Source organism: Ambystoma mexicanum, chromosome 6p, assembly GCF_040938575.1.
Source record: "Ambystoma mexicanum isolate Mex_15411 chromosome 6p, UKY_AmexF1_1, whole genome shotgun sequence".
NCBI lineage: Eukaryota > Metazoa > Chordata > Amphibia > Caudata > Ambystomatidae > Ambystoma > Ambystoma mexicanum.
The window spans coordinates 1,307,473,431-1,307,499,384 of NC_090935.1; the positions used below are offsets into that span (position 1 = coordinate 1,307,473,431).

The window sequence follows — 25,954 nt, forward strand, 5'->3', positions numbered from 1 at the left end:
CTGGTTGAAGCGTCTTGAAATGGACTGTGGGGCCAGCTGCATAGATGAGAGTTGATACCTTGGCCTCATCGTTAGTTTCCCCAGTGGCCCTAAAATACATCTCAAGGCGGTCAATCCACAGGTTCTATCTCGGTCCCAGACAAGAAGGTGTCCCTGAGACATCAAACTCTGGCATTGGGGCCAATGACTCTTGTTGGTGTAGCATTCATGCTCTCACCTGGGCGGCACCAGCAGCTGCAGCCTCATTTCCTTAATTGTCCTTCTTTCCCCATTCTGAGAGAGAGAACGACAAAAGGAGAGAACATTTTTGTTTTTTTGGAAATGTTGCAGCACATTTGAGGATTCTCCCCAAAAAATGTGTGGAGGCGCACGTGCATTCCGCTAGGGAGCCGCAACCTCTGTGTGCCGAAGGAATATGAGATATCTCACTGCTAAGCACGAGTCTGCTCCACGGCAAATGAACGTCTTTCCCTTGAGCACTGCCCTCAACGGTTATGCCTGGCATCACCGCCTCATATCCCAACCATTGGGTCCCTCATACTGATGACCCCCGGTCTCCAGTGTTGCATGGCACTCCAGGGGGGGGGGGCTTGTGTTTCGCCCCCGCCGCGACGACACAGGACACGTTGTTCACCATCCGGACTCCGCTTGTGCACTGAAGCACATTGGGGAAACGGCCCCTTTATTGTACACGATAGAGTGGAGTAACTCCACTGTGTGTGTTCTTAAAGCAACACACTACAGGAAGTCCCACACCACAGGGGTGGACCTCCCCCAATAATAAAAAAAATCGGTTTTTTTCGATTGATTTTTTTCTGTAAAAAAAGAATCCATCTAGAAAAAAGGTTTTGGTAAACTCACAGGTAACCTGTTTAGACCTGCCTGTTTCCAACTCTTGCTGCAATATAATGCTCTAAATTGCTTCGATATGTCTATAGCTCCATCATTTCGCTCGGTGTAGGAATTTCTTTCCCTCTAGCAAAAATCAAAATTTGCCACCCATTTAGGAACCTGTCTTTGAGGTGGGTTCACCTCGATTGTATGGGCTGGGACGAGGGGGAAATGCGTGCATGCCACGATTATTGCTTCAGTTCGGAGCAGTACAAAGAAGAACAAAGTTTGGTTGCCTTGTAGGAATGTGGGGAATTGGTTCTATCCACCACCATGGCGTTCAGGAAGGACACATTCTACGACCGTGTACGCCCTCTAGTTGTTTATCAGAACTCTGTGGGCACGCCCCTTTACACCGTTTTGACGTCCGGACGTATGTTTCATTAGAGCTCTATGGGGCAAACGCGTTTCTGGTTGGTTGGTAGGTACCTTAAGCTTAATTAGGCATTACTTGTTATGGGGAGGTGTGGCTGTTTCGCGAAGTACTTGGCTCGCTTTTTTTTTTTTACACCCGCAGACGTGCTTACTGTGTAAACTTTTCGTTTTCTTCTTTCCAGTTAGTTAGTCCTCGCAGGTGGCCGTGCCCACCCTACTTGTAACCTGCTATAGGCTACGTTATTCTTTAGGTATAGGTGGTGCTGGTACGAATGGTTCTAGCAAGTGGTCGAAGTGTACAAAAAGAAGTAGCGGAACTATGTTTCCCTGCTGGCCTGCACCCACTCCCCACAAACGCCATCACCAGCCCTCTTCCACACACCATACAAACCCCTAAACACTTGCACCTGCTGTTTAAGGGAACGTTCAGTGCAGTGCACTTAAAGTGCAAGCTGCAACGTCTTCCTACATTTTTATTTTCAAACGAAATCATTCCGGAACAGTTTATTTTTCAAATAAAAGTATAGGAGCTGTAAAAATTAACTTAAAAAAGTTGAGGAGCACCGCTCCCGCTCACTTCGACCACTGGTTCTAGCTTAGAGGGCGCCGTGGTGCCTTCATAGCTTTTTTTTCCTTCAGCGTACTGAAGTTGTGCCATAGTAATGCCATCTTTCGTATCTACCTTAAGTTAGTTTGATTAGCATTGGGAGATGGGGGTTCTGTTGACTGGAGTATGTTGACTTTCTTGTAGGGATGTCTGGGGTGTTTTCTGCTCATTGTTATTAAACGTTTCTTTAAATTGTAGGTTCTGAAGTCTCGCCATGTCTTTGTTGAAAGCTGAGTCTCGGCAGGTAAGCATGTTTCTTTCTGGCGCTGTGGTTCTTAGCAGTACGCCTTCTTTGTTTCTCGGGTGACCCAAAGCCTTTTCTTTCTCACATAGAATGCGTTATCGCGGATGGCTAGCCTACCCCTGGTAAACTCCGCCTATAACCTGGTATCCTCAGTTTATGCCAACACCAAGGAGAATCACCCTTATTTGAGGTCTGTTTGTGAAGTGGCGGAGAAAGGAGTGGTGACCATCACAGCCGTGGCACTCACACGTGCAATGCCCATCTTCCAGAAGATGCAGCCTCAAAGTAAGTCAACTGACATCTTATTATTTTCTTGGTTACTCTTAACGTGGCTCAGCTACCCCGGTTTTGGTTCTAGCCCAAAGGGTCGGGAGGGGGGTTGGGGTGCACAACATTGTATTATGATGTTACGGTCGCTGACCAGCTTTTAAAAGAAAAGGTCAAATTAATAGACTTGCCAATGTCAGAAGTGATTTCAGGTGCAATAGGTAAAAGTCTCAAGGCCACCCGAGACTTGGGGGAAAAATACGCAAAACGAAACCAGCTGTTGCCAGCTGGTAATCCCAGTTATGCATAGGGGGACAAAATGTCCCAGGTTGGTTCAAAGATCTTAGCCAGTTTTTAACCCATCATGCGATTCAACTGACTGACCTATATTGTTTCTTATTTAAAACGAATAATTTCGGCCATCATTTTGGCATCAGTTACACAAGCCATTCAATAACAGGATTCTTCTCCAGAGAGATTTTCTAAAGTAATATTCACCAACCAACAATGAAGGAAACAATCGGAGAGAGCGAGAGATGTAACTTTTCTTTCTTTCCCCCTGGAGGGCGCAGTTATATAATTGTGGATCTTTGTCCACAAGGAGGCATTCCCTGGCTGTTGCAACTTTGGGTTCTCGCTGCAGGAATGCACATTTTTGACAGGCTCAGCAGAGTTATTCGTTTGCACTATATTCTTGAGAATTCATAATGTTCCATGCTGAAAATCTCACCTTCAGAAAAAGAATTGCAGCATCTTTTTATGTTAACAATCAAAAAGTACAGGTGGCATTTCCCCCAGCGGTCTCTATACAAATGGTTTGATTTCATTTGGCAAGGCATTGAGGGCGAACATTCCATGTGCTACATCTGATCCACACGCAACCTCAACAAAACGTGAGGCATATGAGCCACCACAGCACCAAAGGAATGCCATGTAGTCTCCCTCAAACCACTATGTATTCGTAACATGCCACACTGGATAGTTATGCCAAATGGCTCACCATGCCCTCCACTAACTCCCTCTCACCTCCACTGACCTTTTTCAAGCTCCATGCTCATACATATTGTACTTTTAACTAATAAGCCACTCGTACAAGGCAATTGAATAATCCTCTCAAACATCAACGAATGTTATACTTCTATCCTGAGCTTTGTTGTTTAGTTACAGATCTGTGCATAGGCCCACAGCCGCCTGAGGTTTGATGGGGTTAATTGATTTTCGGAGCACGCACCGAAATGCTTACAGATTTCAGCTTTTGCTTTCCGCAAGGAATGCTCATGTAAACGGGTACGTGTTTGCACCAACGTCTCAGAATGACCTGGGTTGCTGAGAACAGCATTGTAGGAGAGCTTCCCAGTCTTAGCCAAAGGGATTTGGGGAGAGAGAGTTAGACGCCAGGTGCCTACCAGTACTTCCCTCTAGAAAACAAGTTGTGGTAGCTTCTGAGAGAAATGTGCATAACGTTTTGACACATGCAGTGTGTCCTGGAACCGAAAGAACGGCTGTTGCTGTTTTCTGTGTCTCACTGGGCGCTTGCCTAAGGTGGTGGCAGAGCAGAGTATCCAACTCAGTCTGGTTGAAGGGTGTCCCTTGTCACAGCCCAATACCTAACGTAAGAACTGTGCTCATTGTAACTTGCTTTTAACTCTTTGTCAGCATAATTTCCTGTGCAGTTTGTAGTGATTTATTTAAGCAATATTACCCGAGCGGCAGGGGCATTACCGATTCAGGTAATGTCCCGGGGCCCATAGGTAAGGTCCTGAGTGATGCCTCCACTGCATAAGCAGCCTGCTGGAGCGAGACTGACTTTGCCTTTGAATGACTCCTGGCTTCCGTTAGGCAGAGTTCGCATGCAGTACCCTCTGGGACCACTACACGCAACTATGACTACAGGTGTAAACAAAACCAACCTTTGGAATAAGTCTGTACCACACAGTTTTTGGTAGCGAGCTGAGCAGCCAAGCTTATAAGAGGGAATGTGAGCTTGTAAGAATGTTACACAAAGTTCTACAATGATAAGTATTCAGATAGACACTTATACTCAAGGTTTCTTGGTAAAAACACTTAGGGCCTCATTACACATGGTTCATGCCGTTAATTTACCAGTACTGCCTTGGAGGAAAGGGGAATTACCGCCCTATTCCAGGGTTGGCTGGGCAGTAATTCCTCCTTCCTCCATTGCCCTTCCCCATTCCCATTTTTGCCCCATAGGGAATAATGGGAATGGGGAAGGCGCTAATTACGCTACCGCAAATTGCAGTACCGTAATTAGCTCCCTGGTCCCTTTGCGGGTTGGATTTTTAACGCCTGCAAAAAGCAGGCGTTAAATTCCCCAACCCGCAAAGGGACCTCGTAGTAAGGCAGTAAGGATTTACCGGTACCAGTAAAATACCTGTACCGGTAAACCCTTACCACCTACCGTATAATGAGGCCCTTAGTCATTTATTCCACAATTATTTATAAAGCATTCACTAAATGAGGCAACCAATATCACACAAAAATTATACTACAGTACTGATTACTAAGCAGTTGAGCTCCCTTGAATTAGGAGCAAAATAGCATTGAAGTAGGAGCAAAAAAGCATAAGTTAATAAAATGAATATTACAGTTAATCTAAAACAGTGCAAATAGTTTGAGTTCACCAGAGGAGTTGATTCATTGCAATAGGTAGGCCAAAGTCAATGGGCTAGTGTCTTGTATAAGTAAAACAGTTCTGGTATTTAGATCGGAAAAGTCTTTGCCAGGTTCTTAGAAGTAGTTCACAGAAGAAATGTTTGCATGTCAGGTCACAAGCTGACTAGGCCTGCAAGTTGCCAAAGTTCCACAAACTTTTGCCGTGAGAGGTAAGTTATCTCGGTCGGGTTTTCACAGTACCTTATATTGAAGAAAACGATGCAGCTGAAGACTCCTGTTCCTGACAGTTCCTGCAGATCTCGCTGTTCCTGAGCCTCAGTCGTGGGGACAAGAGGGAGGACGTCGGGGGACTCCTGCACGGGGACGGGTTGCAAAAGCTGACAAATTGGCAAGTCTTAGATTACGGTTGCTGTTCTTCAAGCACACAAGCTGGTGTCCTTGACCCTGGTAAATCCTAACCAGCTCGATATCCAGGTGGCTTACGAGTTGATTGGTCCCACCAACTCAAAGGAAGAAGTCATCCTTGAAGGGGCTTCTCTGTCGAGATGAACCTGGCGATTCAGAGCTGCAGCAGGGCTCCACCGGGCAAACCAACGGTCACGTAGTAGCAGTAGTTGTCCTCTTCCAGCTCGTCTTCGGTTCTTTCGTTCCAGTGGTCGGCTCTGCCTTTCAGTCTAAGAGACCCGCCTTTTAAACAGTTTTCTCCCATTCATTCCAGCCTAGCTGCCACTCGCCCAGCAGGGTGGCTGTCCTTTCCGGACTGTCAGGTTGCCAATCACGCAAGAGTGCATTTGGGTCTCCTAGGAGACTAAGCACAGGGAGTTTCGGACACCTCCCTCACTTTCTGCCCACCCCAGACACTCGGGCGCCAGAGGCGGTCTTCAGTCCTGAAGCCCGCCAAAGGCATAGAAACAAAGGGACCAAACCTGGTTTGGCACGCAGAGACACACTAGAAGGACCTTTCCAAAAAGAAATCGCGAAAAAGAAGACCGGGACCTGTTTAAACAAAGGGGGCTTAGGTGAAAAACATGGCTCCCTCTATTTTTAGCTGCCGGTGTTCGCCGTCGGGAAAAATCATGTTAGTTCGTTGTAAAACCACTGCCACCAGCCATTTCGATAGGAAAGGGTGGCATTTGACTGCTACATGAGTTTCTAGACATGGGGGATACTAGGCAGCTCCTCCAGCACTCTATTGTAAGATAGTATGAGCTGGGTCTAGGAATTTAAAGACTAGTAAAGCCAATTTAACTTTACATTCTATGGGAAACGGTAGTTTATCCCTGAGAAGATATTTAAAACTTGGGACAGCCTAAAAGGCTTCCCTGTGTCACTGCACTGAGGGTGCTGTGTGACACAAATAAAAAAGATGATGCCTATGGAGTTGTCTAAAACTCCACAATCAAAAAGAAAACCACTGAATTAAAAAGTTCAAATTCCCAAACTTTAGCAAAAGAGCTGGAGGGCTCTAAGGTAGAGGGAATTGGCACATTTTATGAGAATTCTCCCTAACAGACTCTAATGCGAGTAACCATTATTGCAGTGGTAGGTGGGTGCTAGGCAGGTGAGGGGGGGAGAAGTTGCTTTTCTGGCCATCTACCCCAGGAATTCCGGCATATAGGGGCAAGTGAAGGGCGGTTTCCGCTCCCCTTTGTTTATTGATTTTCTGTTGGCATTTATGATCCATGCGTTTGTATGTTAGTCACTCTACATACTTATTTATGTATTCCCTAGTGGTGCCCTCGCTTCTCATTAAGTGTCCATATTTAAGAATGAGGTGCAACCATGCCATGGGTGTACTCCATTGTAATAACCAGGTATGCCAAAGTTTACTAGCTCATGGATTATTGCTGAACCCTGACCCTTACAAAACGAAATGTATCCATGGCCTTGTTGAATTTCTTCAGTGTTTTTCTTTATGAATGGCACAGTGCCCATCTACGCAGGGACAATCTCCAACCATCTCGGCTTGGTGTTGACCAAGATGGTCGCAATCCTCCTCATTGACTGCATAATTTCCCTTGGTAGGCTCCCTCTTACAAATTGGAGAAGGCCATTCCTTCCCAGTGTCTTAGTAACTATTAGTAACTATCTTTTTTTTCTGTGTAAATTGAAGGGGTTTATTTGCTGTTATGCTTACCCTGCATCCCTCGGAGCCATCACCCCTCAATCTGTGTTTCTGAATAGTTTTTCCCTTTTTGAAATTGCCCTCTTTTCTTGCCCTTTCACATAGAAATTGCTGATCACCCCACCACTGGTTTCCTTCCCAGTTGGTGACCTGTGAAGTTCAGTATTTTGAAACTTTTGATAACTTGCATGTATCTCCTGGAGAGAAAAAAATCTGATTTTGAGTGGTCACCTTTTTCCCCAGTGGGGAATGGGAATTCCTACTCTAGGCAAACGTGACACATTTTTGTTTAGCCCTGCTTTCCTCAGAGTATGCAAAATCTTTATTTCTGTGGCCAGGTGTATTTTGACAGGCTCACTGGGCAGTATCCGGCACCTGCCAAGCATGCTAGATTGTCTTTTCCTGATCTCTTAGACTGCCTCGTTTTGTCTATGATTCCTCCAGGGAGGATGCTTTGTTTGTCTAACAGAAGACCTAAACCCTCTATTTTAGGGGACTAGCACGCATACACACTGAATGCCCAGAAAATGCCTTGTGCAAATCCTACCTGAAACTGCCAACTTGTGTTCTCTTAAATATTGCTGGGGGTTTAGGTCTGTTTGACCGAGGAAAAAAAATGACTGTTTCCTATTTGACCGAATTAAGCTTTTTTTTAAAATTCGAAACCATCTGGACCCCTACCCCCACCTTAACCTATTCCCTTATTTTGACCATAATCAAACAAATAGAAAAGCTCAATTTGACCTGCGATCAAATGTGCTAATACCCTGCTGGGAGAGTGTCAATTGCTCTGATCAGTTTTTAATATCATTGAGTTGTCTGAAGTCCTTCTTGTTGTAACAGTAACCGTAAAGGGTGGCTCAGGGGCGAAACTATGGTCTTGTAAACCAGACTACATTGAGCAGCACTGGTTTGGTACGTAGTCCTGGTACTGTGCTTGGTGTCCAGCATGAAGTGCAATATAAGTAACCAATTTAAATTCGAATTAAATATACTTGTCTTTAACCCCCATGGGTCCCCCCACCCCCCAGTGCCAAGGTCTTTGTTGGTGATTCTAGGTTGCTGTAGAGGAGTGAGAGAAAATAACCAAAAAGGGCGAATATTTATTTATTTTTGTATTTAAAATGATGTACAAAGAAGCCTGTGGTTTTTTCCTTGGAAGAGCTAGGAACAAATGGTTTGCTGTGCTGAATTACCCAATTTCCTGGCTTTCAAGAACAGGTTGAGTGGAAATGAATTATTTTTATTTTGATGCGATTAGCAACCGTTTTGTGAGAGGTAGGCGATTTTTGGCCATTTTTGCCAATTGGACATGTGTGGATGGAATGGAAGAAAAGAAAAGTGTAGGAAAGCCGAATTGGAGGACAGAAAGGCATACATTGAAAAGTAGACACAATTCCAAGTTTAGGAAGGGGTGATTTGCGCAGGTCAGGCAACAACTAGGTAAGGGAAAATTCCATAGTTTGGGGAAAAAGCAGGAAAATGAACGAAAAAAGGTTGTGGAACTGGTTGGCTTAGTACGGCAATGGCTTCTATGAATTTTGAGAAAAGCAATGCTCTGCTGCATTCCCCCGACTCTTGCAATTAGGAAATCGCACATTATTTGTAGTTTTTCACAAAACAAGCAATACCACAAGCCAAACACTGAGCCATGGTACACAGGAGTTTTATGCTTGCGGCCTGAACAGACGTACTTGCCATGTGTAAATCGGGGAAAACCAATGTGATGAGGAACGGCAAGAATACATTTCTTGAAAGAGCATAGGCAGACCTTTTCAAGGGTAGTTGACTTGTGCAGGTTACAAAAGTTTATGGTGCCCAAAGCTGCGACTAAATGTAGGGCACATTTGGGAAATGAAAGGGTTGTGTGACAAAGGGCACCAGCAAATGGGTATAAACGTTATGAAAACCACACAAACGCAACAAATGTCATACGTTACCACAGGTGTCCCGCCGAAAACGGTACTTTACATGTGTGGGTGCAGCTACCTGGGCGCCAAGGGGAAAGCCGAAAACACGGTGTCTTGATATGGGCCAAATCGTCCTCGGGACCAGCCCTCGGGAGCAATAATTACCCAATTCAGCCCAAAATACAGGTTCTATTGTGCTGAGCAGTGATCTCATGCTAGTGACAATGACACCTTCAATAAGTTTTAGTATTTATTCTAAACAGTGAATTTCATATACATTTGGTATTCAAGTTAGAGAAGATTACAAAGCACAAAACTTAGAGAAATGCAAAATATAGAGAAACATAGAACTTAGAGAAACATAGAGAAACACAGTCTTACGCCCCTTCAATCAGCACTGGGAGACCCTGGCCCTCATAAGCTAGCTGTAACAAGCCCCGCTCAGAGAACAGCGCCGCAGGATGCCGTCAAGAGCTCCAATTCCGGGCACTTGATCTGGCTAGAACCAAGTCTACAGGACGATCTCCCACCCGAGTCATGTGAGCATGTGTATTTTATAATCTCGTGCTGCCCGTCCGTGACGCACAGTTCCAGAACTTTCCCTGTGCAAAATATAGGCTGGCTCATGGAAAAAACCCAACTCTGTTAATTTCCACTGCTCCTTCTTCTGAGCCCCTCCCTGGCTCCCTGGAGCCCATCTGCCAAAGCTCAGGAATGTCTTATCAGTGCCTTCCCAGAGAAAAGGAGATTAGCTTGGGGCCATGCAGGGCTACCGTTAGTGAGGCAGAATATTCTAAGGGAAGCAGGGATGTATTAACCCCATCTGCAAGCTCTAAAAGGCATGCACTCATAGCTTAGTGTTTATAGCGCTTAAGACTGGCTATCTAAGCGCTATATAGGTGCCATAATGTTCCAAACACTCCAAAAATACCTATTAGCTACAGAGCTAGGGCCCTCTCCCTGCCTGTCTATTAACAATGCATAATGTGACCTATCACTCATACAAGGCCTGCATATTCCTTGTAGCTCACTACTGCATAATGGAAGTGCTACAACAGACTACTGTCAGCATTTTTAGCACATACTTTGAATACACTATTGGCTTTCAGCGGCTAATGCTGTCATCTAAAGCCCTGATTGGCAAGGTTGCAATTTTGTGTATCACTACACACGGCCAACCCCAAGTCTTTTCGGACAGCAGAATTTGTGGAATTCTGTTCAAGCGCACACCATAGAGATGTGGGCCTAGGGTGTCCAAGCCACCAACGAAAACGGGGGAACCCCATGCATTTCCGAAAATACGACACCCGTGGGAATCTGTAGAGGCCTGACTTGCGAAAATTCTGCCCAGAATATATTACCCAGAAACCCCAGCCAAGTCCGAAATATGGCGAAAAAACCCCCAATTTCCACACATTTCACTCGGCTCACCCACCGAAACACACCACCAACAACACATGGCCTACCTGCCTGCGTTACCACAGGTGTCCCGACAAAAATGGTACCTCACATGTGTGGGTGCACCTACCTGGGCGCAAAGGTCTATCTACCAGGGAGCTTAGGCAAAGATCAGCTGTGCACGATGGTCCCTCGTAGCTTGGGAAGAGGGCGCCTTATCAGGTCCTCTCTGGGTCAGTCCTTGAGGCACAGCAGCTTTCAGATGCGAAGGAGAGTAACAGCAATTCTTCTCGTCCAGCAGGGCTTCAAGATCAAGCTTCAGTTGCTCCAGTTACTCATAGTGGACTTCAGCTTTTGAACACAATTCCGAGCAGTGAGAGGTACCCAGACATACTGTTGATCTCCCATTCATTCTGCTGGGTCACACTCAAGCATCCAATCGCGACTAAGGGCATTCATGCAGGCAGGCAGCCAATCAGGCACACTGTGCATTCCGGCCATTCACTTCTCTCCAGACACTCACAACAAGTTATGTGTATTGGGACAAGTACAGAGTCATTCAACACTCCCTACTGCATTCGTACTGGTTTCGGGCAGGGCTGTCTCAGCCATTGTGTCAAACACCAGATACTAGACATCCACAACATAGAATGCGTATTCGTCACACACTCCATTCACCCAGGTCCCACCCACAGGCGTACCCACAACATACGGTCGTTGAGAAGGCTCCAGCCAGTCTGGTGGGCACTACCCCCCCCCCCCACCCCCACCCCCCCACCCCTCCCCTCCACACACTACCATATATGGAACTTCCACCCAACAGCCAGTCATGGGGAAGGGACCGAGGCAGGGCTTCCCGGGACTTCGGGAAGATCAAGGTGACAGGTGATGGAAGGCAAGAGGCCATAGGGGCCATTTTGTCTCCATCGGGAATCTACTGATTCCAATGATCGGGCCTGGGCATCCCAAAATGGAGGACGCTCAGGGCACCAGTCATTTCAGCGGAGCTGCCACCAGCCCATACCCTGCTCTGTGGGTCACATACAGGTGCCCAAAAACATACACTAGGGTCACAGGGTTGTACCCTACCCATGGGTGCCATAAGGGAATCCCACGGGTCTGTTCACCAAAGCAAAAGAGAGCTGCACCTGCCTGGAGTCACACATGAATTCCTGTGCAATAAACATGACAAACACATGATAAAAAGCAGTAAAGGACAAGGATATGGAGGCCCTGTCCTTCAGATGCATTTCCAGCATCACCGCTGAATTTCAGGATTTTATACAGATATGGGCCTATGGTGTCCAAGTCACCAAGGAAAACTGTGACCCCCATGCATTTCTGAAAAGCAGACACCCATGGGAATCCAAAGATGTCTGACTTTCGCAAATCTCCCCAGAATGAATTACCCGCAAGCCCCGCCAAAGAACCACATGGGTGAAGGGTGCCCAAGGCCAGGGACATTCCGCCGACTTTGCTGGAGCTCTGGTTGGCCTGCGTTACAGCTTCTCCCCACCAGATTGTCCCGGCAATGTGCCAAACCGCCCGAAGGGAAAAGCTGTAATGCAGCCCAGCCGCAACTCCAGGACGGTTGGAGGTGATGTCCCCGGCCTTGGACATCCATGTACCAGGTGGGTGTACCGTCCCCTAAGCACATCGGCAGCACCAGGGAGCCCCGGCAGGATCCCCATTCCTCCCCGGAGGTGACATCTGTAACGTAGCACAGCCACAGGTGCAGCCTGGGCTTGCAGACGGACAACCCACATGGGAGGCATCCGCTCCCAGGGGAACACCAATGTTCTGCTGGCATGGGGGCAATTTGTGGCCTGCCCTTGCCATTGTGTCCCAGCACACCAAAATATCTGCCCAACGGCCGATTCCCACCCACACCACCAACAATCCAGTCTCACCCACTCCACTGACAGTGGGCCCTAACCATAGAATAATAAACAGTACTCGCATAACGTTGCAGCTGCTCACGTAGAAAAAGCTGTAAACAAAACAAAAAACATGTTACCTACGGTCACTTCAGCAAAAACAAATCTACACTCATACTTTCCAATCATGCCGCCACTTGCAAGCCATCCCTGGTGGTCTACTGAACCTCACTCCCCCAGTGAAAACCCATTTGACCCTTCCTACGGGCAGAAATCTACCCCCATGGAGGGCTGCATGAGGTGCCCCCCACACTCCATTTGGCGCGGGGGGAGAAGCCCACCCCAAAACGTTGGACAGGCCCCCCCAATGGGTGGGGCAGTAGGTGTAGGGCTCCCTGGGGGCAGAATGACACACTATTGTGCCCATTTGCGCCAAGGGGAGTTGGGTAAACAGTTTTCTCATTTAAAGGGGGGGGCCCTCCCCGCACCCCCACACCAAATGCAAGGGGGGATCTTGATCAACCCTCCCTGGGGTCAGATGCCCCTTCCTAGGAGCAGATAACTGCCCCCAGGGAGGGCTGCATAACATGAGCCCCCCCAGTCCATTTTGGGGGGTGGAGGGAGCACTCCCACCCCCCCCCCCAACACCATCCATGTTTTTCCCTTATTTTATTTTCTTCTAAGGCCCATTCCCTAGAGGCAGATGGGGCAGATGGGCACCCATCTGCCCGGGGGGACGGGGCTACACTGCATGCCCCATCATTTGGGGGGCCTGCCCACGCTTTTCTGTTGGCTCTTCCCACCACCCCTCCAATTGGATGGGGGGGGGGGCAACCTTATGTACTCCTGCCTGGGGGCAAAAAAATGCCCCCAGGGATGGCTACAAGGGGTGCTCCCCTTTCCACTTGGGGTGGGAGGGAGAGGGCCACCACCCTTTCGTATAAAAAAAAAGACCTGGTGGCTAGTGGGCCCCCACCACCATCCCCGGTTGGTTCGCTTTTTATTTGTCCCCTTCCTTGGGGGCGTTTGCTCACCCATCTTCCCCCAGGGGTCTTCATACCTGTGGCCCCATGCTTTGGGGCTTGGGGGGGTGGAGGGGCCGCTTCTAAAAGTGATCCCTGGTGGTCTAGTGGGCATTGCTGGCCACGGATCAAGCCCTTTGCGTCCGTTCCGTGACCAGCAATGCTTTCACACAAGGTGTCGTTGGAAAGGAGAGACTCTCCCCATTCCAACGACAGCTGCCTTGATCTCCGGCTTGAAATACACCGGGAGATCAAGGCAGAGCAAGGTGGACACTCGCCTTGTGTTTTCACGCGGCAGCCGAAAATAGCTGCCGCAGTGAAAATGCTTTCACTTTCATGTCGGCGTGCATTACGCACGCCGATGTGAAACTGAAGGTAATTCAGCCCCCTGGCAGTGAGGGACAGCCCCTCACATAGCCCGGGGGTTGAATTACTTTTTTGAACGATCCCTGCTTTGCTTTGCAGGTATCGCTCAAAAAAAAAGTGCCAAAAAAGGACGAGTTATCTCGTCCATGGCAACCTGGATGTAATCCCAGGGACTAGATACCTCGTCCTTGGCACTTAAGGGCTTAATGAGGCAGCAGACTAGTGTACATTTAGTAGACTGATTACTCCAGTTCACAGCTGATAAAATAGAAGTCCATTATTAATGGTGATGTAAGCATTCCGGTCAACAAACCTCTGCACTTAGGTGTGCGTGTACTTCTGTCAGGAGAATTGATAGGTTTCCACACCATCACCTCACATGCTATCGGTATGCCACTTCACGCAACCTGCCACTTCACGCAACCTGTCAGCTGGGTTAAGTTATTGGGATACAAGTATCAAAATAGCACAATGGGACAGGAGAACAACCAAATGGGACAATTGGAAAGAAGAAGCAAAAACACAGATTGACGAAAGCGGCAGAAAGGTGTAAAAGGATAAGAGTATGCTGTGGCGAGCACTAGCAAGAAAGTCTGAGATATGCATGAGTGCAGTCTTGGTGGAGTGTTTACTACGTAAGTCAGATTGAAGTGGCACTCAAAGCCATTATCCTCAAGGTACTTGGCGATTCGGTCAAAGACCACCTGCTCAAGGACTTAATGGGGAAGTAGAAGAACTGGGCCGTAGTTTGATGGGATGATTGGGTCAGCAGAGGGTTTCAGATGGGTAAGACAGCTGCAGATTGGAAGGAGGCAGAACAGAGTCTGACCGGGAGAGGGAGGTGGCTGTGTGCTCTGAGATCAGGGTAAGGGATTGAGACAAAGTATTTGACTGTTTGGGGAGCAAAATATTCGCTAGCGTGATAAGATAGGTTGCCACTCCGAAGAATGGGTGTTAATTCAAAAGGTTAGGTGGGGGAGAAGTATGCAAAAGTAGAAGAGGCGGTGGATAGACTGGCTTGGGAGGGAGAGGGCGACGGATAGCTTCACACATTTTAGAGGAAAGGTAGTGAGCAAAGTAATTATCCGAAAGAGAGGAGGTAATGAATATTAGTTCGGGAGGTGAGAACAAAGATTGGTGCATAGATAGGTTTGTGGGGGTTATTGTGGAGGGAGGAGATTAGGTTTGTGAAGTTAGAGAATGTGGCTGTCCAGTGCAGAGGTTGGTGCAGCAAGGGAGTTAGGGTAGATGCATGTAATTGTCGGTCTCTTTTTGTAGGTGTGTTCCAGACAAATTACCCCACAACAACAAAAGGTACCACCAGGTCTTCAGGTACATTATTCTGCCCTTATTTTCTAACAATAAATCGATTTGTCTCTAGGGATTAGTCTTTTGCTTGTCATATCCAGCTTATGTCCATAGGGAGTTATGTAACCGCCCAGTTCCTGGTAACAATATTGCGACTGAAGTGCTTCTTGAAACAACCTCCTCAGGTGAGGGCCGCTGCCACCGACCCTGTGATGACTTCCACTGCTAAAGAGTGGCTCATTGGCCGATTTAAGTCCAAACTGGTAAAATCCTTTGGCATCAAGTTGGCCGCCTTGCTCCGATAGAACGAGGCTGGCTGAGTTCTTTGTCAGCAGTCTGTATAGCACACCTTATTAGTTTGGAGTAGCAGCAGCCAGCATTGGCTGGTGCCGATAGGGTAGGGGAATACTGTAACTAAAGTTCTGTAGGATTTAAAGGAGTGTGCAGGGACCTGAATTCTGCTTTATGGTTCATCACCGAGTGCACAGACCGTCTGTTTATCATATTCATTGCTGCCTAATAAACCTCTTTGGCAGTCTGAGTGAGGCTGAGTGTTCCTGATCCTTGTGAGCCGAGGATGCCTTTGGCACCAGGCATGTGAGCAGGAACACTTTATTTCAGTGCAGGAGTGCTTTTATTTTACAAGAACTTTCCAGGAGCTGAAAGCCTTTATTCCAGAGAACATCCTCATGTGCTAACTCATCGGGTGTGGCTCCCTAGGCTTGGTCTTCATGTGTTGACTCATTGGGTGTGGCAGGCAGGCTGAACCTGATGGGCGTGGCTAGAGAAGCTCAGCTATATAAGCTGCTCCATCCTGTAGGCCGGTGCTTTGCGTTACTGTGCACTCGCGTGCAACGTGACGCTGACCGCCGCTTGGACCACTTTACTTGCATTTGAAACCAGGCATTCTCCTGCATACTCACCTCCAGGAAACCGGTGCTTCATCGCTTCATCTGCAGACTCATCTCCTGACATCAAGTGATCTTGATCCCGACGCCGAGCACTGCACTCCACATCCACGAACTCAGACCCTGTGAAGAAGAAAGACCAGGTTAGAACATCCATCCTAGGGCCGTGCCGCATTTGAACCCTGCGTGCCCCTAGTTAACAACTTACCAGCTACTGTACCGCTGCAGCTTCGTTTCTCATTCCCTCCGGCTGTCGCCTCAAGCTCTGCAGCTAACATCACCTGCAAGGGAAGAAAGCAAAAGAGCAAACATCAAAAGTTGAACGGACAGCAATACAAGACAACTAACTTTACAATACAACAAAAACAGACGAGGAAAGACGAAGGCAAACGGGAACACTTACCTGAAGTATAGTGGCTTAGTCGCAGCAGGACTGAACTACCACGTGCAAGGGACCAGTGAAGGAACTCGGTACAGATCACACAAGCACCCCAGCCAGAAGCAGCAGGACGGAGGGCTCGCCAAAACTAATAACAGGTGAGCTTTCCAGGGACAGCGAATCCCACGGGTACCACGGTTTGGGAGAAGGGGTCTGCAACCTGGATTCATTCCGGATTTTTACCGGAGTACATGCGATGAAACCGTGTGTTATTATATTATTCCACATTACCACCACCCCCTGCCCCCCCCCGCAGCGCCCTGCACTACGGAATAGTTAACTTTAGCATGTGTAGGGAAAAATACTTTCCCATTTTACACTTCCCATCTCTAAAGTTCTCTTTTTTGAGTTGGCAGTAGGTTCTGGGCCAAAATGCTGCTTTTTTAAAATCATACTCTTTTCTAACTGAAAATGTCGACAGGTATAATGCATGCATGTTATCTAATGTATGCATGTTATCTAAATACATTCACGTGTGTCTACAACAGTGTAACGCGTGCAAGGGCAAAGGTGTGAAAGGTCTCATGTTTTCTTTACCTTTCTGAATCGACTCTTAAATATGCCCTCATAAATTAGGTTCTGCATTTGGTTTTGTACTGCGCTCCTCCTCCGTTTGCATTGTCCCTTATCTCTTTCACCTGAAGAAGCCGCGGGCCGGTTTTTTTTATTGGGGATGATCGGAAAATGCAAGGTAGTTTTGCTGCTGTGTTGATGTGCTCACAAGTACCAGCGTACTGTGTGGTGGAATCTTTTAAGCAGTGGTAGTGCACCGAAAAAAGTAGAGGAGCTACAGTCTCGGCAGGCGAGAGTTTGTGGGCGGAAGCGCAGTATAACATGTCACAAGGTGTTGCAGCCGGGGCATTGCAATACTCTAAGTGACTAGTAACTAAGGCTCCTATTAAAATGTTACACTTGCACAAGGACATGAATGGATACATCCTCTGTATAGAATGGTGAATATGGTCATAAAAAGTAAAGGAATGGTAAACAGAAATAAAAAAAAGGTAGTGGAACACCGCTCGCAATCCCTCCGGCTCACTTCGATCACTGGCTTTAAGGTGGTTTGTGTCGCAATCAGAAGGAGCATGCAGAGGAAGCCTTCTGTGCCAATATTGGAAGGTAGCACTGGTTGGCACCGCTGTATACAAGTTGGATGTTGAAAGGTAGAGTTCGGATCTTTTGATGTGTGTTGGGTGTGGGTGTTAGATTGCCCTGTGCAGGTGGCGTATTTGGTGTGGGTCTTATGTGGTGGAAAGAAAGCAGTGTTAGCATGCAGAGGCAGTCAGTGTGGTCCCTGTCAGTTAGTTGGAACATTTCATCTGGTGTAGCCATGCTGACATCCTGGTAGTTGTGCATCTCAAGGGGCAGCATCACTGTGGGGGGGGGAGGAATCCTAAAAACCAGTCCCCTTGCGGTTAATTCTCTTTGGAGAAACATTTCACAGACTATTAACTTGTGCTGTAAGAGTTCATGGGAAGATAAAACTGCGCATGCTTTATTAACCTGACTTTTAAGTAAATTGAACAACTCAGAAAGAGAGTCTTTGGTGCATAATACATTGGGCCGTCACCGCAGTGAAGTTACACCCATTATGTTAACAGATCAAAACAAGAAAAGGCAACGTATACAGAAAGACCCACATCAAGTTCAGTGAAAGAAAAATAGAACTTTTTCTTGAAGTCTCTGAACTATAACTTCCATTTTATTAGAGTCTTAAAAGCTTTGGCTATGCAAGACCTATTATTTATGAAAGACTTCAAAAAGGGGGTACTCATATCAAGTGGTATATGTTATGCTTAGGTGTGTTTCCAAAGTTCTCAGTATGGCACTAGAAGTGAGGGAGTGACCAATTGAGCTGGGGACCTCCATAGCCCCCGGGAAGGATCCCCATGTCACCATCCCTTGGCCCCTTTAAGCGGGCAGGGGACTGTCACACGAGATGCGTAAAGAGTGCTGGCACTTTAAGGGCTGTTCTTCACGTTGTACAATGTCTGAGAAGGTGAACTATTAGGTACTAAATTGCCCTCATCAGTGAAACTTAAAATCGTAATGCTGTGGTTTGGCGAGCCATAGGAAAGGTGAGATTCTACAGACCAAGCCTGGAATAACCTATTAGATGGAAAGGGATGTCAAAAATCCATGGCTTCTGTCAGCAGTTAACGAAGAACAGGCGGAAGGCAATCTGCGGCCGTGGATGCAAAATGACAGGCAAAGGATTTGAAATCCCGCTGAAGGATTCCCCTTGCCAATCCCCTCTGCTTTCGTGGATCCACTTATTCTGGCCGAATAGTATGAGGGGTCAGCACAGGCTATCTCTGGGTCCTGGGCTGGGACTCGCACCACCCTAAACTCAGTGTTTCACCAGCACAGGGAAAGTTGAAAGGCGGACCTAACAAAAACACATTGTGGCGTCTCTTAATGGTGTAATCGTGGAAAAGAATAGCCTATTTTGCAAAGGTTTGTAAAAGGGCTTATTTTAGCAATCAAAATATTAAAACAGTCAAAGAAATGGAATTGCGAAAAACTGGCAAAGTGGCATGTTTTAGCCCCATGAGCAGTTTGCTGTCTAGGGGTGAAGGCATCTCAAAGCTGTTGGCTCTGTAATTCAGTTTTGCCTCCAAATTATTGGAGCAAGTATTACAAATCAGAATTTGCAAAACTGGCACGTAGACTAGAACTACACTCATTGCTAAGGATTAGAGTAAAACTGCAAACATTCACTCCCTTTTATAGGTGAGTTTTATTAGTGAAGTTTTTTGGGGGTTTCCTTGTGGCTTGTAACAAAGATATACTGTTGTGTTTGTCCAACAGTAATTGATTTACAGAAATTATTATTCTTTGTTGTTCATGCGCTTAGGATGACAAAGATATTCAGATTTCCATGTTTGTATATTTCTTTATTGTGATAAGCCTTTCTGTTGTTGAAAAAAAAACCTCTCATTATGTAGACAAGTCTCTCATTGTGAAAAAAACCTCAACACATGTTTCACCACTTGACATGTGGATCTTCAGGAGGTAAATAAAAGAAAATGTTATGCAAGATATTTTATCTTCCGGTATTTTGACTTGATTTATCTTGTTGGTGCTTCAGCATAAGTCCTTATGATTTGGATTCTTATCTGAAGTTAATTAGACTTCCAATTTCTTGAAAATTGTTCAGGCAAGAGAATGATGAGGAAGAGAATACCGCCCGGGAGTGAAGGAAGCATTCTCTTCCTCATCGTTCTCTTGCCTGAATAACTTTCAAGAAATTTGAAGTTTAACATCAGATAAGAATCCAGATAAGTGGCAACTAGATAAATGAAGTCAAAGTATCAGAAGGAAAAATATCTTGCACACATTTTAAAAAAAAAATGACTTACCTCCTGAAGATCCGCATGTCAAGTGGAGTGGTGAAACACGTGTTGTGGTTTTTTTTAGCAATAGAGACTCTTGTCACAATAAAGAAAGTTTTTTTTTTTTCACAACAGAAACACTTACGATAAAGAAATATACAAAAATGGAAATCTGAATCTTTGTCATCCTTAGCGCATGAACAACAAACATCAGTCGTTTCTACACTCGTTGCCATGTAATTAAGTTTGGCGCTTGCTCTTTTACCCAGACAGTCATATCTTGTGTGATCCGCTGTTGTTCTCCAGGTTATGCCCCCATCAGATTGTGGAGTGATGTAGCATATGGCGTCTTTTGAGATGTAGATCCATGCTGTCTGATGGCGTTGTTTTATAAAGGGTTAAGGCCTTCCATTCAGGCCATGTGTTCCCCATTTTCCCTCGAGCCAATCCTAAAAGATGGGTGCCATTCATGTAATCAGTTGCACTGACTGTCCTGTTCGTTTCAATTGAAATGCAGTCAGCATTACTATTTTTTATTTTTATTTATACGAGTATGCAATCACCGAAGTGATTTTTACAAGAAGATGAGCATAAAGTTTCACAACATATTTGTCCAATCGAAAAAAAAATGAAACGAAAAGACCCGAAGAAAGAAGAAATTATGAAGTTTCAAGAGTAAAAACGAAATGAAGATAAAGATGAAGATGAGGATGCAGGTAAAACTGAAAACAAGAATAGTGAGGGTGAAAGCAAAAACAGAAGCACAAGGTGAGATCACTCCCCACAGCCACCATCTATTTGTGTCCACTCCCTTTAGCACGGAGGTACGTGTGCAAAGATCTGGTCCAAAATTTTAGTGGCTGCAACAGTCCAAGATGGTCTCAAGCCTCCTATTAAAAGCTCCCACCAGAGTTCTTCTTCCCTCAGGTAGGCATTCTTTAGGTGATGGAGAATATAGGGTGATCTGAATTTGTCTGTACCTGGACACAACAATAAGAGGTGCCGTAATGTTTCGCTTTGTTCGATGTTGTTACAAAAGCGGCAAGTATTAGTTGGTGAGAGACCCCTTGTGTGCAGGATTTCATTTGTAGGTAGCAAGTTTAACCTCGCACGCAGTAGAGTGCTCCGTGTTTTTCTGTTTGGATGTTTTATCAGAAAGGGTTGAATTACATTCAATTTTCTGCGTGTTGGAGGTAAGTGACTAGTTAGCTTGTACTCAGATGCCTTATCCAATGTACTTATCCAATCCATTTCTTCGATTCGTAATTTGGTTTTTGTTGGGTTGCCCAAAAGTTCTTCCATGGAGCTGCCACAGATTTCAAGTTGTTGTAGGCACATTTGCTCCCATTTGGACAGTAACATGGATTTGCTTGAGATCATCTCTGCCTGAACCATCAGAAAAATTGCAGAGGAAGAAGGATCTTTAATCTTCCGATATAACATGACTGACGCTCTTTTGACTATTGACTCTAAAGAGGAGAGGGAGAGTTCACGTCTTATCAAGGCGATCAGAGTACAAGATGGTAGATTCAGTACTGAGCGCCAGAAGAGACTCTCCAATCTAGCCCATAAAAAATTGGGTAAAGATGGCATAGCATCTGCTCCGTAGCTAATAGCTGGGATGACTTTGCCCCTATAGAATTTGTGTAGGGGCAGCGAAGAGAAGCGTCCATATTTGTTTTTTGCGAGGCTAAAGTTTTCATTTTTTCCAAGAGATGATGCTGCATCGCTGAGTCTTTAGCCATGGAGTCAATGAGGACTCTAAGATATTTAAATTCGGTCACTTGTTCGATTTTGTTTGTAGACAGGAACCACGAGTTCTTCTTTTTCTTTTTGTGTTTTTTTTCAAACACCATGATCTTCGTTTTTTGTTTGTTTACCTCTAGGTCATTAGCAGCTGTATATGTAGTCCATGCAGACAACTGGCGTTGTAAGCCAATTGGGGTCTGGTCCAGTTGAATGAGATCGTCTGCATACAAGAGTCTTGGGGATCTTCTCTTTTCCCAATTCTGGGGGGTATGCTCATGTCCTGATTGAAATTTCTCTATAGTCCCCAAAGTATGACAGAAAGAGGGCTGGAGCTAATGGGCAACCTTGTTTGACTCCTCTGTCAGTTGTTATGGATGATGAGAGTAGGCCACTGGTGTTCAGTCGTACCTGCATTGATGTAGAAGCATGTAGAGCCTTGATAGGATTCAAAATCTCCTGAGGGCAGTCCCAACTGGTGAGTTTTTCCCAGAGTTTCCTACGGTTGACCAAGTCAAAGGCCTGGGACATGTCTATAAATGCCAGGTATAGGTTCCGATTGGTTTCACAAGCTTTTGCTTTTTTTTTTTAAGAGGCTGAGGGTAAAGATGTTTATGCTAGTTCCTACTCCCTTTTTAAACCCTGATTGGAGAGGGTCATTACAGGGTGCTCTTTTTGCCCACTGATTGAAGTGATCCAGCAAAAGGGAACCATAGACTTTCCCTATAACGTCTAGGAGGGCCACCGGATGAAAGTTCCTGGGGTCATCCTTCCTTCCTTTTTTAAATATAGGGATGATGACTGCAGAGGTCCAAGTAGGCGGGATTGAGCGGAAGGTTGTGCATTCTTCTGCCGTGGATTTCAAATTTTCATTAGACAGACCATCGGGTTCTGGTGCCCTTGATTTCTTTAGTTTGAATATGTTGTCCAAAATTTCAGTTCTATCGGAGAGATCAACCCACCGTGCTGTCGTCTGAGGTGGTAAATGGCCCTCATCAAAATCTGGAGATCTGAAAAGTGTTGAGTAGAACCCAGTCCATGATGCTTCCGATATACTATTTAGCATCATTGTGGATGCCTCTTTAGCTTGTGGGTTGACCAGGCTCCAAAAGTCTCTAGAATTGGACTTTTCAATTTGTTCTAACATATTTTCAGAGTATTGTTGTGTAGTTTTAGACGATGGGCCCGTAGCCAGCTTTTATAGGCTCTTGTTGTCTCCTTTACATGCGCCTGTTGGCGGGCGTGTTGTTTCTCGAAGCCATCCTTTTCGCTCTACGGAGGATGTTTCGCTGTGCCACCAAAAGGGCATCAAAGTTGTGCGCATGAAAAGTTTGGTTCGAGTTTGACACCTTTGAGCTTTTTATCATGGCTCTGTAAGGTTCCAAGAGTGGTCTGTAGTCAACCTTCGCAGCCTCCTTACTGCTTCCATATGAACAAGTGATTGCTTGAATATTGGCCCGTGTAATCCTTACCCGGTTGCCTTTTCCTTCCGGTTCGATTCTTTTAGAGTATTGGTCTGAAGCTGGTTTTGTAGAGGCCCATTTGATAGCCAGCAAGATATGGTCGCTTTGGTTGGTCCGGCAAATACTGAAGTCTGTCAGCCGAGCTACCAAGAGTTCAGAAACAAAGATGTAATCTTTTGTTGAGTAGGTCGAGCCTCGTTTCCATGATGGTAAAATATTAGAATCAGGAAGTGCGGCTGCGGTGTTAAAAAGATGTCTAGCCGTCATCAGCTTATGCCAGGCTGAACCTTGTTTACAAGGATTACTCTGTGCGGAACCTTTTTTAGATGTATGATTGATGTGATATTTTAAAACGTTTGTAATAAACTGTAATAAAAGAAAATAATACCCGCTCTGGGCATATTGGTAACATCATAGCAAGGTGCAGAACATTCTTTTTTGACTTCCTACTGGACACGCCCTCCACTACCCCCAAACGGTGATCCATCTTAACTTATCGTTCAACATATTCTTGTGCCTCATTTTGCTTGTTTTTCCTCATCAATTTTGTGCCTGGCTGTCTGCAGCCTTCCACATAGGTTGACCATCAAGAAAACACATTTTGTGCACCACTAATAGCTTTCCTTCCAAATGAATAGCCAAGTCTACAGAAACCCTGAAAAGAAACCTGAAGTTAAGCGAGCAAGCACTACAGGAAATTAACTGCATCCTTGCCCATGAACACCTGCCTATATATCAAGCAAGTGTAAACCTGTATTCCTTGAGGCTTTATGTGAATGAGTGAGCGCGGTGTGGCTGACGGGCTTTGTAGTTTTCATGTACCCTTTTTTTCCCTCTGCTGTCATTTTGTTTTGCGCTGCCAGCTCGAGGCAGCTGTTTCTGGCTGTATCGTATGATCCACCAGCAGGGGAGAGCGAGCCGTGCCGTGAGTAGATTTCACCTCCGCAAAGGCGGGAGCTCCCCTGCTGGCGAACTTAAGCCGAAGGACCCTGGGGAGAATATGAGCCCTGAGGGAAGCTGCGAAGGGGGAGAGGACGGGGAGAGCAGTAGATGAAGAGACAAGGGAACTGGGAGAGCGGCAACTCTTTCCCTGAAGAGAACCGTGACGTCCTAATCAGTGGTCCCAACTCCAGGCCGGCCGCTTGCTCTCCCCTTCGAAGGGTCGAGTGCTCGAGCAGTGCTGGTGCTGGGGACATAAATGGGGAGAACGTTGAGCTGGTGTTTTTCCCCCGTAAACCGGGTCTGCTGTGAGGGACTGGTCCAGGCCTCTTTTTTTCCCCCAGTCGTGGTGCAGCTGAGGTAGGAGTGATCGGGGAGGAGCATGTTAGGCCGCGTGTTCTGTTTAATGGGAACACATGTTGTTTTTGGTGTTTCTCTCTCTCTCAAGCAGACATGACAGATGTGGGGCCAGTGAATGGCCTAAGACACGCTGAGGCCTGGTTCAACAGGGTCGTTCGTGGTAGTTTACTGAGGTGAATGTCAGACGTGGGCACACCTCCAAAGGCTGCTGTGCGACCTGAGTGGTTTAGTGGGTTCGGCTAGAACGCATGACCGCGTACGAGGCATTCTGCCCATTAAGACTTGCTCTTTTCCCTGTGCAGAGATAGTGCAGTGTGAAGAGGGGCTAAGGGTTCGATTAAACCCTGCAGTTTATTAAGTGAGGACCTTCTCAGTGCCCGTTTGGTTCTGGCCACGCTCCCGTGATTTTGTTAGGTGGTGTTGGCCGGATAGGATTGCTCGGTTATGTATGGAGCACACGCCCCTCCGTAAGCGAAGGGGAAGTTGATCAGGTACCTCCCGGGTTAGGATAACGGGGTGTGTGTGTGTCTGTGATCGAAGTGGGGAGAGACTAGGTGGTAGTCTGCCGCTACTGGCAGGCAGGGAGACTGACAAGGTTACCCTTATAATTGATTTTTTACCACATGTGATTCAAATTGCTCCTAGGTGACCCATGTGTTGCTATTAGATAATGTATGTACCGGATGTGACCTAGCTTGCGCCTAGGTGATCCAGTGATGTTAGTTAATGGTTCAGTACCGGAGGTAATGGAAAACACTCTGAAGCATTTATTCAGCTCACAAACTAAACGATGGCGCTCTGGTGTAATATTACTCTGGCATACAGAGGACCTGTTTTTATTTACAATTTCCTTTTACATAAAGAAAACAATTTTACACTTGCATGCAAAACAAGGTTCTGACTGGTTATTTCAACAGGGGCACACGAATTATGGTTAGTCTCCAGGGCTGACCAGTCATGTGGGAGAGGGTCCATTCCTCCCCCTAGGGTTTCATTCGCGCATGTGCATGGTAAGGTGTATTTATCCCATACTCATGTCTCCTACTGGTTGCTGTTCACCCTGTTATTTCCTACTCGGAGGGAGATGCACCTTACACAAAACTTCAAGTTGTTATGAATAGATGACTAGATGAAGATTCTGCCCCAAACGGAAAACCTTAAACTGAGTGCCTCATGGGTTAGCTCTGTTCTTTGTGAAATGGGCACATAACCTCCACGGACCGGAGTTGATGCACGTCTTTTCCAATGGAAATGCATGTCTAGATAACAACCAGAAAAAGGACCGCAAATTTATCATAAATGGAAGTTGAAACCAAACACTCGCACAGAATCTTTTACAATACTTTCTAAGCCCTCTGAGCACCCTCACACTGAAATAATCGAACCCCCTGAACGGCACACCACCTCATTGGGCCTTAATGGCATTAACATGGCTCTTCCTTATGATTTCATGGCAAATACTTTGCCAGAATGTTTATCAATTAGTACAGTGTCCGTTTCATATTTTAATGTCAGTGTAACACCCTATGCTATATATATATATATTGGACTCTGAAGTGGTTTTCCTACAGGTTCCCAAGTAGCTTCCGGTCAGTAGTTCCTGGTGTGAAGTAATGCTAATCGTTTATTCATTGGGTAGCTCTAAACTGGGGTGGCAGGGCCTGGTTGCATGGGAGCTCCTACGAAGCAGGAAGGGGGTAACTACCATGGTGACTGCTTGACTGGCTGTTGATGGAGCCA

The 25,954-nt window shown here is 46.2% G+C and overlaps 1 protein-coding gene across 3 annotated transcripts in view; it reads left to right on the top strand.

Annotated features, from left to right (window-relative positions):
* The first annotated feature begins 1,200 nt into the window (after window positions 1-1,200).
* Window positions 1,201-25,954, top strand: part of LOC138510365 (perilipin-2-like) — a 559,070-nt gene continuing 534,316 nt past the window's right edge. The window contains exons 1-3 of one of the 3 annotated variants that reach the window (XM_069625966.1): window positions 1,201-1,312; window positions 2,072-2,117; window positions 2,207-2,402. In XM_069625966.1, coding sequence (XP_069482067.1) covers window positions 2,088-2,117; window positions 2,207-2,402 — 226 coding nt within the window. In that variant the 5' untranslated portion in view covers window positions 1,201-1,312; window positions 2,072-2,087. The other 2 variants (XM_069625968.1, XM_069625967.1) reach the window with 2 other exon arrangements.